This window comes from Anser brachyrhynchus, assembly GCF_964034855.1.
Source record: "Anser brachyrhynchus genome assembly, chromosome: 16".
In the NCBI taxonomy this organism is placed as follows: domain Eukaryota; kingdom Metazoa; phylum Chordata; class Aves; order Anseriformes; family Anatidae; genus Anser; species Anser brachyrhynchus.
Genome location: NC_137734.1, coordinates 15,048,067 through 15,063,432, shown reverse-complemented (window position 1 = coordinate 15,063,432; position 15,366 = coordinate 15,048,067). Strand labels below are relative to the sequence as shown.

The 15,366-nt window shown below is 39.2% G+C and overlaps 1 protein-coding gene across 4 annotated transcripts in view; it reads right to left on the bottom strand.

Moving 5' to 3' along the window:
- ERGIC3 (ERGIC and golgi 3) overlaps nucleotides 1-15,366 on the bottom strand; it is a 29,661-nt gene that overhangs the window by 11,616 nt on the left and 2,679 nt on the right. For 2 of the 4 annotated variants that reach the window (XM_080557764.1, XM_080557766.1), the window contains 4 exons: nucleotides 12,612-12,705; nucleotides 11,353-11,518; nucleotides 9,714-9,771; nucleotides 1,575-1,589 (listed from right to left, as the gene is read on the bottom strand). In XM_080557764.1, the coding sequence (XP_080413890.1) occupies nucleotides 1,575-1,589; nucleotides 9,714-9,771; nucleotides 11,353-11,518; nucleotides 12,612-12,705 (333 nt within the window). The remainder of the gene's footprint in view (nucleotides 1-1,574; nucleotides 1,590-9,713; nucleotides 9,772-11,352; nucleotides 11,519-12,611; nucleotides 12,706-15,366) is intronic. The other 2 variants (XM_080557765.1, XM_080557767.1) reach the window with 1 other exon arrangement.

The window sequence follows — 15,366 nt, the reverse complement described above, 5'->3', positions numbered from 1 at the left end:
TTTGTTAGTACTTGAAGTGGGAGCTGAGTACTAGTAAGGCTGACAAACCTTACAGTGATAGCAGAGTACCAGAGAAATTCAAGAGAAGAATTTGAGGAAGACTAGTCATTGACTAACCTGTTAAACTAGCTTTACATCGTGCATGACACTAAGTTTAATGGTTACAACAATTCAAAATAAAGTTTCCCAAAAGTGCTCTGATGTAATGCTTTCCACAGGTAAAATGCTGATTATTAGCTTTTATAAAACCTCTTCAACAAATGATTTACAACTGCAAAAATGCATGATTCATACATTCAGTTTCCAAAATAGTCTTCCACCAAGCTACAAGTTTATCTTTGATCACTAAGGATACTAGGCACATATGTATACAGTCTAGGTCAGAGAAAAATATTAAGCTAATCACAGCTTGCATAACATAAAACAGCAGCCTATTTAGTGTGCTTAGAGAAGAAACAGTACAAGGCAACAGAACAGATCTTAAGAGACTGTCAGGTAGGACCAGGAATTGTTATTTTTCAAGAAATATAAGCACATTCTCTTCTTTCTGTAGCTGCAGCTAAATGCTTAGCTAGATAAAATAAACCTGTAAAAGATCTCAGGTTTGTCGAGAAGTCTCTCAGTCTCTCCTTTTTATATAACCTCATTTTTTTCACTGTGTTAGTAACAGTTTTAAGTCTGCTGTCTATCTTAAGAATTCTCTCCATCTTGCATTTCTGACCTGATCAGCCACAAAGACTCAGACTCTAACTCAGTCCTGTAAAACAGGGTTAAAAGCACTTACTGCCACTTAATAAATCCATTAAAATTGCAAGAAGCCCAAGACACAGCTACCCAAACATGCTGTTCCAAAATGAACTAGGTCACCAATTTTCACACTGGTGATGAATTTTCTGGAGTAAAAAAAGCTCTTACAGGAGCACAATGGCAGGAACATGATGATGCATTGTGAAGAGGGCATTGAGGCAGGGAGCAACGCAGAAAATGTTGCAGTCTGGGGAGGGAGAGAGGAGAGTCGGGATCCTGAACCCTCTACCAGATGTTACTGAGTGGATACATCACATTTCAATCTGTTACTGCCAGGATTTTCTCACCCTTACAAAAAATACAATGACTTACAAAATCTTGGAAAACCTTCTACAGAGTATTCGGAGATGAGCAGAGTTGGTGCATGAATTCCCAGGAGAAATTCTCTAGCCTGCTGTACAAACGAGCTTAAACAATATAATTATCCCATCTGACTTCAAAAGGCAGAATTCCCTCCAACTTGTCACTATGTCCCCCTCAACTACATTATCTGTGTAAAACAACTAGTAATCTACCAACACGTCATCTCCAACACTGACATATCAAATTTGTTTAAGACAAAGATTCTCAACCTTTTCCATCTGACCTCATTTACCACAGAAGAATGACCTGGGATGGCTCTCCTTCTAGCTTTCAGGAAATCTTCTCAAATCCCAGCCTAGATCAACAGCTCTTCCCAAAGGAGATTTATGGGCACAGCAAATAATAGAAATTAGGTTAGTACTGTAGTAAACAGTATTGAAAATAAAGGATACAGCAACACTTACTCTCAACAGCGTGCACTGCAAAAATGAGCAGAGTAGGAGAGAAAAGAGAAATATTCAGATCCTTACAATGAAAAGCAGAGACTCAGATACAGCAGCATTTAAAACTTGTACCAAAAAGGGGAAGAAAAATAGCTTTAGTGGTGTGCTTTCTAGGCCATGTAAGAAGACTCTCTAGCTAGCCAAAGGACTCATATATGGACTAGCAATCATTTAAAGAGTAATGGAGAAACAAAAATGCAGGAATTAATCACTAAAAGGAAAATTACAGTGGGATGTCCATATATGTTAAAGTAAGTCCTGAAGTAGCATGCCAGGTAACACTCCTAGTTATATTTAGATTCCTTCACAGTCTTTCAGTTTCTTAGGGCAAAGGAAAAGTCATTTTAGCAGCAATCAAATCTATCCAGAGGTGTAGTCAAAGTTTACATTCACAACATGTTACCATTCAAAACTAGGTAAGTTTTTTCTTAATCAGACCTGTGCTTCTTTCATCATACCTGGTGCACAAATAAGGTGGCAAGCCACAAGATTATTTTTGTTCAATCTGTTGCAAGATCCCAACAAAGGTGAATACCTGGAAGGATGCGGGGACAGAGGAAACGTATGCTTGGACTGCATATCTCAAAACATACTAATTGGTGTTAAGTAATCTCCTTTTTTGTTGTTGTTTCAGAAGACTGTTCACAAGTACATTCACATTGTATGTGGCTAATCAATAACTTTCACAGATTTATACGTGCATAAAGATGGGCCTCTGAATACTTCACACAGCAACTCCCATCCCATTCTGCCAAATGCTGTGCTCCTGGTGGTGCTTCTGTGACAGCATCGTTTTTGGTATGGAGGAAGTATGGAGGGTATGGAGAGCATCCAGACGGCTGCTTGGCAAATGTTAGGCATTCCCAACAAGTAATACAGCTTGAGCTCTGAGGGACTATAGGCCAGTGGCAAACGGAAACATCACTTTTTGTGGCAAATTCAACTTGATTTAATTGTAAACAGCTTTGTCTATCTACACAGGAATGGGTGAGACATTGAGTCTTTCAGCACCAATACAATCAAAGCCTGAAAAGAGTTTACCAGTGTACAAGGAAAAGTCCTTAGCAATGCTGAGAATGAAATAATAACCTCACCCTCCAGTGTTCAGACCGAGGATGAAAATTATTAATTTCCTGGCAGACACTACTTTGGGACATTTGGAACAACAGAATGAGTTCACACAAACACCTCTATGGTAGGAATACCGCACAGGTGATCAACCAGAGGATTTCAATTTTCTCCATGATGAAATTGGGACTTTGACTGATGGGAGGTTTTGATTTCCATCTTTTTTTTCCAAGAATGCTGATAAGCATAGAAGAGCTCAGATGAGGTATTTGTGTCTGTTGAAGTCTTGTGCAATAGTAACAGCCCCACACCTAGCAGGGTTCTGGGACAGGAGAATAGGAGAAGGGTGCAGTCTCTGCAGCCAAAAGAATGTGTGACGGGCTTTTGGTAGCCAATGAGAATATACCAAGGGGCCTACACAACGATAACCAGTCTTTGGTCAAAGACACTGTCCTTCTTGCAATTCAGCACTCAAACCATTAGAAACTATGTAAAATAAGATCACAGAATCATCTAGGTTGGAAGAGACCTCCAAGATCAGCTAGTCCAGCCTCTGACCTAACACTAACAAGTCCTCCACTAAACCCCTAAACCATATCAGATGGCGCATTAAGTCTCATCCACAGTGTTCAATGATGCTTTCAAGTAGTTTCTGGATGTCAAATTAATCTATTAGAGAAGGGAATAAGCCTACCCTTAAGCACATGGACAGAACATTAATGAAGATTTACAACTGAACAGTGAATTTGTGCTCTTAGGGAGCTAATCTTCACAGACTCCTAGTAAAAGTGTGGTGACTCCAAATAGGCTCTTTTCAAAAACTCTTAAAAAAGAGTTTTCCTATCTTTTGAAAAGAGGGAGATTTCTTTCATTCTTTCTTTCACAGTCACCACCACAAATGAAGAAAACAAGTGGTAATCACAAAAAAAAAATTGCCTTCAGAGATACCTTCTTTCCTCCAGTTGACCAGGTAAGGTGCAAGAAAAGCACAAAATTTGGATCCTATTCATAACTGCTTCACTCACAGAAACTGTCACAGTCACTGAAAATCTGTCTTTAGGACAGAAAATGTTCTGAATGTGATCGTCAATGTCAACTTTTTTTTTTTTTAGTCAACCAAAGGAATCAAATTATATATTTTAAGAAAAGGTCTCTCAATAAAGCATGATGGGTGATATCTTCCCTAGAAAACAGCGATGATCACACCTCTGCAACAGAATGGTCCAAAGACAATCTAAAGGTTAAATGAAAAGCCTCAGCTTCCCCTTGATTGGAAGAACTATGGCAAGAAAGAAGGAAGTGATACAAGGTTCATCTCTCTCCTGAGGCAACTATCACTAAGGACATTCTCCTACGCTGGAAACTCACTGCAAAGCTCTACAGCTGAAGCAGGAGATGGCTGCTACTGTACAGACATGGACAGCAGTGACAGCAGCTCTTGAACCACAAACCTCAAGAGGTTAAAAAGTTACGTCATTAAATTTAATTGTTTAATCATTCCTTTTTTTTTTCTGAGATAAAAAACATTTTTTTGAGGAAAGAAGGTGTGAGCTGCTGCAAAGAAAACATCTACAAAGACACAGTTGATGCTGGAAGCTGTTCTTACAAAGACACAACTGAAAAGAGAACTTCCCAAAATCTGAAGCATCCCATGCAAACTGGACATAAAAATTTCAGTTTAGGATTCAAAACCTGTGAAGCAGACAACGGTGAAGCAGACCTAATCTCAGCTAGTACCAAAAATGAACAAGTGGGAAGAGAAGACTGCAAATATCACTAATGTTTGACTTTGGTTTTCCCTTGACACAGGAGAGCCAGGACTACTAGTTTCAGCGCCAAGAAGTCTGCTCGGAAGCGCCCCAGTCCTCCTCACAACTTCCTTCAGTCCCCCTCCTAACAACCTCGGATGTCTCAGTGCAACTGGACCACAGCTGCTGAAGGAGTAAGGCAAGACCATTAGGAGCCAGTATGACATTCAGGAGGGGGGTCTTCTCTGACACCGAAGATGGAGCATCATGGAGCAGCTTTAAAGCAACCAGTTTTCAATGCTTCCAATAATTTGGGCCAAAAATCAGTCACTGCTTGCTTCATAAGCAAATTCCTGAAGTTTCAGCTCAGCTTCTCTGAGAACACAGCATCTGAAGGAACGATAGACAGAGCACCCATCCAAGAAATACAAGCAGTATACTTATAGAATAGCTAAAAGGTAATTAACTGTTATAGATGGCACAATGGCATTAAGATTATATTTGTGAATTCTACTAGAAAGAAAAATTTCTATGACCTGAGATGAACAGCAGCACATACTAAAGCATTTAATAGGGAAGAAAACTAAGATAAAACATGAACACAAGTCTATGTTGCAAAAATAGTCCAGCAATGAAGTAGCCTCCAATGGTCAGCTGAAAAGAACATAGCATCTCCTTGCTTATGAACCTGCCAGGGGGGAAGGAATAGTAGAAGCCTACCTTTTATAGATACAACAGCAGTTAAAAGTTATTTATGTCTGCGTTTTCCAACCAGGTATACTGGAAACGTGAATGTGGATGGCTAAAAAATTAGTTAATGCAGCAGAGCCTGACATTTTGTTTATCTCAGGACAGAAACACACTCTCAATTTCTAAATTGCATTATATTTCATGGCCTGTGACTCTGAGAAACCAAAATGAATACAAAGTTGTATTTAATGATTGTGCAGAATGACTTTCATCTATAACATCAAAAGAACACGAGAAAAAAGGTTACATACAACTACAGAAAAGCATCCGTGCAAACAACAGTAAGTGAAGTGAAATAATCTCACCTGGATTTAACATTCATGCAAGCAGAAACAGAGCAAAACAAAAAGGACAAAATAACTTTTTTCTTCGAAGTGGACAAACTTTTTTTTTTTTTAAATACAGTTTTTGTTTTTCAGCATTTTCAGTGTTTCTAGTTCCTTCAGTCACATGAATATTGCATAAAGACAGAGAGGAGAAGTGTTAAAACAAGTAAAGTGTTGAACACTTTGCTAAAAAGACTATCAGGAGACCATCAGAGGTCCTTTGGGCGTAAATATTAACAGAGTATAAAAATAGTTAAGACAAATTCTGGGGTATGCATGCTTCTCAGAGCTTGAGATGTCAGGGTCTTGATCTTTATGAAAAACCCTTTGGACATTTAGAATGTTAAACACAAGTGAAATATGGTTTGACTATTTCAGCAGGTGTCACCTTATGACAAGACAATACACTTGCATCTCCTAACGCATGAGATTCATAGGCCACCTGTTTCAAAACTTTCACTGCCACTATTCAGTACAAATGTTTGCATTCAAACACAAATACATACCTTACTGTTAGACGCTAATTCAAAATAGCCAAATGTGGTTGCAACTATAAACCTCGTATTCAGTAAACTCTTAAGAAGGTCCGTTAAGAGGCTTACTCACTTATACAATATTTAAAAATGAAAAAATAATTTGAGAGCTATTGTTGATAATTTGATTTTAGTGGCTACTCATTAGCATTCTCCTGATTAGGAAAGTAACTGAATTTAGGCTGACAATGTAACAAACTTCAAAGTAACTTCAACCTTTTTACCTAGTCAAAACAGAACCTCTGATTTTCTCTGTCTTAATGTAAGGATTTCTGCCCAGACAAGGACAAAGAACTGAGGTTCAGGGATGTGAGACATAGGATGAACTCCTCCATGTAAGGCTGCCCCCTGTTTTTTACCTATATTCCTCTTACATTCAGCTGGTGCTATCAAACCTTGTCTACAGCTATTAGACTCTAAAAAGTATTGCCTACTTTAAAAAGTGTGCAAATGATTTCTGGGGACAAAATATAAGAATTTGAGAACAAAAATATAAGTAAGGAGAGAGAACCGTATGGGAAAAGAAGCCCAAACAAGAAATGAAACATCCCTGAAAAAATAAGACTTCTGCACCACGTTTATCCTAGGACAACTACTAAAACAAAACAAAAGATCAAAGATTGAACTACACACAATTAAAGTTAACATAACTAATCAGAACTCAAATTGCACCTTATTCTGTACTGGTTCTGTTTTGTGCATGTGTCAGCCCTATGTATCCTCTTACTATTTATTCTACTTCCTGAGAAAAGCAATTTCAACTCACTTCTACCCAGGAGAGAAGATACAGTTCTGAAGATGTTAACAGCAAGCACATGACATACATTCAGAAGCTGAGATCAGAATTATATTTATGGTGAGATTTACAAAGTACTTCTGAATAGGACCCTTCACTTTGTTAAGAAGTTGCTGTGGTGGTTTTACTGTGCTAGGCAGCTGAACTCCACCACAACTGCTCTCTGATTCTCCCTCCTTAGAAGATGAGGGGAAGAAGTAAAGGGAAAAACAGCTCATGGGTTGAGATAAGGATTATTTAATTAAAGGGAAAAATAATTGTTAAGGAAATATTATTATTAATTAAACAATTTAACTAAAGGGAAAAAAAAGGGAAATGGGGAAAGGGAGGGGAAAAGGGAAAAAACAAAACAAGTAAAGGCTATGTGGAAGTGCAGAGGAAAGAAATTACTCTCTGCTTCTCACAAATGAGCAATGTTTGACCACGTACTTGAAGCAGGGCCTCAACGCACGTAGCCAGTGTTCGGGAGGAGGACAGACATTTTCACAACTAGAGCCCACCCCTCCTCTCTTCTTCCTTTTTCTACCTTTTATTGCTGAGTGTGTATGGAATATCCCTTTGGTTGGTTTAGGTCAGCTGCCCTGGTGATGTCCCTTTCTCACATTTTTTGCCCACCCCGTAGGAGGGTTAGAGAGAGTCCTGATGCTGTGCCAGCACTGCTCAGCAGCAGACACAACACTGGTGTGATACCACTGCTGTTCTAGCTACAAGTGCAGAGCACAGCACTGTGTGGGCTGCTGCAGGGAAAGTTAACATCCCAGCCAGACCCAGGACAGTTGCCTGTGCAGAGTCATTATCTGGAGATGTATTAAGCAACGATAACCCTCAGGATAATGGGAGAACGTCAGTGCAACAAACTGAAAAGCTGGTCTGCTAGCTTCAGTACTTGAATAACAGCAACAAATAAAATTATGGACTCGGGTCTAACCATCAGCTGTATAGCCACTCTGACATGAGGCAAGGAGAGTGGTGTGACGGAACAACTTTCTATAATGGGTTGCCCAAGGATGTGGTGGAGTCACCACCCCTGGGGGTGTTTAAGGAAAAGGCTGGATGTGGTGCTTAGGAACATGATTTATTGGGTGACACTGGTGGTAGGGGGGTGGTTGGACCAGATGATCTTGGAGGTCTCTTCCAACATTAGTGATTCTATGAACGTTCCATACTATTGACATTCTTGTTCACCTCCCTATTTTCTACTGACTCAAAACAGTAGGGAATAGAAGATGGTAGCAAAAATACTGTCATTGCAGTTTTGTATCTAATAGGTCTAATAAAATCATAACTTTTATTGGATTCTTCATAACAACAGTTAAGAATGTTCAGACTTCTCTTAGACATTCAACTTCATCCTGCATATTAAGTGCATTAATAGACTAAACATTAATGCAGACTTTATTAAATGGATCAAAAATCACATGAATATAGGTGCTTAGAGCAGAATTATGATCCAAAGGAAATATTTCCAGGGAGCTCACAGAGCTCTGTCATCTGACCAATACTACTCAAGTTCTTTATCTGTAATTAAAGGAAAAAAACTCCTTCTTCCTGTAAATTCGAAAAAAAAAAAAAGACTATGAAGAAAGGTTATAGTGAGGGCGAAAACATTCCCAGCTTCATGTACGAAAGAACAGGCTCTTAGCTGTCCATTTCTCTTGGTGGTGATGGAAAACTCACTGATGGTTGGTTGGTTCCACAAAAATATTGCCCAGGAACAGGTGGAAAAAAGGGTAATCAGATGTTATGAATTACTAGGAAAGCAAGAAATAACAAAAGAAAGAAAGTCATCATACTGTTGCCTACATCATGCTTAGCCTGGACCTTAACACTGGGTGCAGTCTGGTACCTCCAGCCACAGCTGAACTGCAAACGTTCAGAGCAAACCAGCAAGGAAGCTCAGAAGTTGAATGGCTTCCAGAAAGGACCACCTGAGTAAGCTGTGACACTTCAGTGGGGAAAAGACCTGAACTGTAGGTTGGAACAAATAAGGTCTACAACATCTAAGAGGCAGGTTGAGAGCAAGCAGGGACTGCTCACTCTCTCTTCCAATAGAGGAACAAAAGCTATCACATAAAGCTGGCGGGTACCACACAGCAAGTAAATGAGAGGTGTTTTTTCTTATAGCAGAACATACCTGCTGAACACCTTGCAAAAAGGAGGGTGTTGTAAATTCAAGAAGTTTACATAGGTTGGTAGCGAGAAGGGAAAAGTACCTGAAAGAGAGCCACTGAGGGCTCTCAATAGACCGTAACATATGCAGGAGATTCTAAGAGCTGCACACTGCTGCCTGTTGAGAAAGTTATTAGAGGCCTTTTTTTCCCTCATTATTTAATATAACAGAATTGCCAGAAAGCAGGTTTGTCTGCCCATCATCTCTCCTCTCACTGTTTTTCCTTGCCCTCCAAAACACCCATATTCCTAACTGTGCCTCCAAAAGGTTTGCAGTAACACAGTCCTTTCTGCTTCTTCCTGTATTCTCCCACTGTATTCCTTAATTTTTAAATTCAGTTGTGCAAGACTTCTGGGGCACGTGCAATTAGAGAGCTAACCCGACCCTTACCACCACTTGCATTCATGCCTATTACCGAGGATAGATGCAACGCAGTGCTACTTCTCATTAACTTAGGTATGTGCTGTGAAGTTGTAAATACTGGCTGTGGTAAGGTTGCTGTTGTTATGCTGGTTTAAGTACATAAAGCAAGTTCTGCAAGAAGTGATGTATTTTATTAGAATAACTAATATTGGGAAAAAAAAACAGTCGTTATTAAGGATATTAAACTGTTACTATTATGGATTGCAACTCAAAGCTATTGTAAGACAATGGTCAGATACACTTGGAAGCTAAAGGTCACAATAAGTAGAAAAAGAAAATACTTTACCGTGTACATGGGACTGTTGGAAACTTTTTCCTGGTGCAAAGTGAAAATTTCCAGCTACCTGCAGGGGATAGTCATCTTTCATTAACAGGTCTGAATCTATATAAATAAAGCAGCTATACAGGTGCTTGCTTAATTCTTTATTTTTAAACTAGTTATACACCATGCAAGCCATTTTTATAGATGACAATACCACCAGGTACTGTCCTAGAAGAGAGATTTCCCCTGTTTCTCACAGGCACAGTCATACTGAAAGCCATAATTACATACTAATGTAGATAATAACTGTTTCATGCAGATTATTTTAATGGACATAAAAATTGGAAGAAGGAGGAATTAATTCCTTTGGGAGGGAACTGACTGTTGCTCCAAGAGATATAAGGTACCACAGAAACGGAGTTGAGAAAGTAACTGTGAGGGAGAGTGAAGAGGATGGAAAAACAAAGAAACAACTAAATACAATAAACTATACACCATGAAAATAAGCTGCATGTGAAAAAAAAAGCACTAACCAGTTTGTTAAAACTTCATCCTGGAATTTGTAAGGGACACAGATATTAGGTGCCAATCTTGACTGGCACTTACAAGCAGTCATACATTCCCCTGGAAGCTCCAAATGTCCCAATCTCACATGATACATTACATCTTTGATGTCTGTCTTTGTCTCTTGCTTATATTAACTGCAAACCTGATGAGGATGGAGCGTATAGCAATGGTACCCAGGAACTTCCCTAGTGACACCCACCTCCGAATCCTAGGTATCTCTAGCATTCCCATTTGAATCCTTCCACCTCATCACATTCTGTGATAAAGGGCCTTAAACTGTTTAGTACCCAAGATGGTGCCCAAATCACAATGCCTAGCTTTGTGAGAAAAATGTTTGAGTAAACATTCAGACATACAGAATGTGGTCTACAGTGGAAAAAACAAACAAACAAACAAAAAATAAAACAACAAAAAAACCACCAGAGACTTTGATATAAAAAAACAGTTCGTGACTGACCTTCAGAATGTGCTTGGGTACATAATCTGCACATCCAAGCATTTTGGTTTGGATTCCCTCCAAATGAGAGGGTAGTTACGTAGTTATTTGGTATATCTCATACTTAATTTTCATACACCAGTTGCAGAAAACACCTCTGAAAATTTTCAGCTTTCACAGTCAACTCTAATTTCTTGCTTCTACTAAAGAAGGTAACATTTTCCAAAGAAGATAAAATTTTACTCTATTCAGCACCTCTGCTGGCAAGTCGATGGTTACTGTAATCTCCAGCATCTGCAGGTGGTCTCTCCTTTAAGACTAGAAGGGCCAGTTTGGAATATCTAACCTTGAAGAAGCTGCCTCTCCTCCAGAAACCTCAGCAGGAAAACTTGCTAGCAAGATGGCAGGAAAAGCTAAGCTTCTCTAGGTCTACGTGCTTCCTACAGCCCACACAATGAAACAGAGAATTATCCCCTTCACACTGCTTTTCCTGACTCTCCTCTTGAACTCCTTTACAGCTGCAAGTACTTTGTTGCACCCCAGGTTTATTGTATTACCGTACTGTGAACACAAGCTGGAAAAGGAGAGGAACACCCAGGCTCTGCCTTCTCACAGTCATCACCATCAGCCTGCAGGTTTACAGTAAAACTTGTCTCTCACCTTGTTGACCTCCAGGAAACCATACACTTGGCAGCCCTCGTTCTTTTGTTCTTGCATTTTCTGGCTAAACCCTTCTCTCTTGCATTGCTCTATGGTATCTGGGTTCTTGAAGGCCCAGCCTCGCCGCCTGTAGGCTTCTCTGACATCGTCACAAGTATTACAACATCTGCAAAAGCACAAGTACCACTTAAAATCTTCATTACTATGAAGAGATGTTTCTGCTCACTACTCAAATACTTGCTGGGCATTTCTTCCCCAAACAAATAAAGCAAAAATCAAGGACTGGACCTTGAAAGTTGGCCTAATACTCCTGAAGGAGTTCAAGCTTTTTGATTTATTTTTATTTATTTATTTATTGATTGATGCAAGGACACAAGCTGTTTTAATATAGCTCTCGGGTCTGAAAAGGCCTTTGCCCATTTAGACAGCCATGTCACTCCTTGGAAGCAAATTTCCTACAAAAATGCCATCGGTGTCCTGCAGTTCTGAATAGTTTGGCATTTCCCCGAGTTAACAAAGCATCTGCCTGGTTCTACTCCTCTTTTCTTCTGTTTTTAGGCCAGGACTGTCAAAATTGCATGAAAGGTTAACGGCTAACTTTCTTCAATACTTTTCTACCTCTGGATAACATTTTTGTCACCAAAAAAAAAAAAACAACAAAAAACCACAACACCTTTCAGTATCGGTTCCATGTTTTGCTGGACAGAAGTTGAAGGCTGGAACCGTGAAACCCTCAAGATAGAAGTATCTCTTGGGAATGGTGCAACTTGATAGATGGGACAGGCAAGCTATGAGGTAAACAATAATACTGAGGGGTCCTCCAAAACTCATGGACCAAACATGGATCCATTCTTACAGGAATTTGCAGGTAGGAGGAATGAGGAAAACCAAATGACATCTGCTACACCTGTTGTTTGTGTCAGCAGTGAATGTCTAGTCTTTGCTCCCATAAGGATGCAAAGCCTGCAGAAGCGAGAAGGCAGGGACATAACCAGATTTTATTCCAAGGCAACTCACGTAATGGTGAGCAGTTCTGCATCGACCTTGAACACAGATGTAGACAAACCAGACAGCATAACTGCCCATCCTTAAATGCTATATGTGTAGCTTCAAAAGACATAACAAAAGCACAATAGTTCTCTTAATTCGATGAACATGTGCCCAGAAGGATTTAATTGCACAGACATTTTGAAAAGAAACATGCATGCAACATAAAAATATTCTCTCAAGTGCTAAGAAGGTATGGAAAAATCTATTACCGAATGTCCTCGGACTCTGCCCCGTAACAGCTCTCACAACGATCAGCATCCAAAGAATTTGGATCAAACACCTTTTCTTCTTCTTTTCCGAGCTCTAAAACAAAATAGGAGCCCAAATGATAAAGCACATCTAGAAACAGTATCTTGTATTCCCTTCTTTTCTACACACGAATACAATGATTGTGTCCAAAGCTGGACATCTACATCAGACTTCTGAAATGGTATGTGCAGAGCCTGTTCAGTTACAAGACAAGACCCAATAGCAGAGTGGTGTTTGTCCTCTCAGGAACACCTTCCATAGAAAGAACTGGCTATCTGTAAGCTTTGCTGGGGCACTGACCAGTACATTACTTGCATAAAAGCTTTGTTAAAACATTCTTTAAGCAGACGCAGTCAGTAAATTGGGACTGATGCAGGACCTGTTACACAAGCAAAACTTTAAGTAACAGTCAAGGCAATGGTCCATAATGCGTAATCCTATCAAGACATGTAGGGAACATGCTTACACAAGGCTCAGAAGGGTCAGACATCTGTGTGCTAAGAAAGGGAGAGCACAGTGTCCTCGCTGATGATGTGTGACTGCTATATGAAAGGTAGGCCAGAAACCACATAAGCAATGGCCTGCAGAGTATCATTCTGTGCCTTTCCACAGTTTATATGCACACATCTATTGGAAGAATTGTGTTAGTGATAAACCAGCCCATGTTTCTTTCTGAAACAAGACCAGAGTGGGAGCCTCCTGACTGGAACACTGATACTTCAAGACAACAACGCCGATAATGCACACACTCCCTAGAAATCTCCGGCAAATTTCTACCTTCGTCATAACTTAACAGTTCTGTCAGTATCTGTGCCAAGGGTGTGCTGAATGGACGAACACAGTATATCTTGGGCACGAACTCACAGAGTTTTACGTTATGTGTAGAAGGCTGAAGAGGGACTTGTAACAGAGGAGAGAACTGATGGATAGCTGAAATTCACCAAAGGGCAGGGGATTCTTACAGAAAACCTGAACGGGACTTTTGTTTTGCCAAGAACCAAAAAAAAATTTAAGAGTCTGTAAATTTGGGAATTAGGAATAACTAAAGCCAAGGATTTTTTTTTGTATAAAATATCACTAAAAAATCTCAAAAAATCTCATATCACTAAAAAATCTCAAAAATATGGAAAGCGGAAAGGTTCTTATAATTTAGAGCTCGCATTGAATCAGGGTGTTTCACCTCAAATCCTGAAGGATGGGACAGAGAAAATTCCTTGAGTCACAAAAGGCCCATTATCTAGGCACTGCTGCACTATCCTCTAATGAGCTTTGAAAAGATGGCTCCTTGGATAACTGATTCTAGGGAGGGCAATACGATACATAGTCAAACACTGCTGAGGGAAAAAAACTTAATCAGGACTTGTTTAATAAGAGAGAGAGAGAGGTGTAACAGGTAGATGGATGTGAATATTAAGTGCGTATTTCATATTAGTCACAGAAGAGTTTTTAATTACAAGTTAGAAAGTATGAAATATGCATGAAATCAGTCATTAACCTTATTTACTTCTTTAATCAAATACCCCGTTGTTGTTAAGATCAAGGAAATAAAAGCTACTATGAAAGTACTTCCTTTCTAAAGCTAACAACATTTAAAGTAGTTGAAAGTGCACTTAAGAATTCAATTTTTAAAGACTGGTAAAGCTTTTAATTTTTTAATTACTCAAAAAAGATAGTGTCAGGAAGAATACAGCTTAGTAATTGTAACACTTTGCCAAAGCTATGATTTTTACTATTTCAACAAAAACACCTGTACAACGCATGGAGTCTTTCAAGATATACCAGTAACGGCTTTTTAAACGTTATCGAGTAGCTGCCCCTTCATTTGTCTCACAGACAAAATTCAGAAGTAATACACGCAGTTTAGACACTGTAAATAAACTAGAGCAAATAAAACTCTGCACGGAGGGTTTCTTGCTCTTAACATACACCTTAACTTGCATGCAGATATGATGGGAAATTGAAAAACTGTCCGCATTACAATGAAGGAATTGATAAGAAGAATCAATGAAGAATTAAATAATTTATTGTCATTCAATGTAAATGAATAAGATGACATCCAAGCACAAAATGCAATCTACTGTAGAAATTACTGAGCTTGGTAACTATTAACTATTTTAACATAACTATGATTAGGAAAAGCCTCCAAATACCACTACATAATATTTGGGTATATTTTACTAAATTTAAGATCAATATTGCTATAGTCACAATTTAAATAACTGACAATGTCAATGTTACCTATAGAAACTGGTAATCATAGAGTTTAATGAGGATAGGAGGATTCTTTCTTCTGATCTGACTTGTAACACAGGCGATGAAACCGAACTAGTCCTGTACCTTCTCCAGCTTGCTGCATGCAATGCAGCTGATTTATTTTCAAGTGTCTCTTTCAGGTAAGATGAGTTGCTCCCTACAAGTCTCTCTTCTTCTCCATTGATTATATAAGAAGTCAGCGCAACCTGTTCATACAGAGTAATCCAGATGGAGACTGGCAATACATGTAATGCCGGAGGCCTACATGTGTTACGAGAATTAGATACGGAGAAGCCGTTTCTGTCTCCACACATTAAGTTTGTAATGCCACAACCTCTGAATACAGAAAGGCTGCCGAGTGACCCAATAGCGACAACATTATTGCCGCATGCCCACGACAACTGGAGAAATCCTCACACTTGGTGATTGTTCAGCTCTTGGCTTAGTTTAGCCCTTCAACTT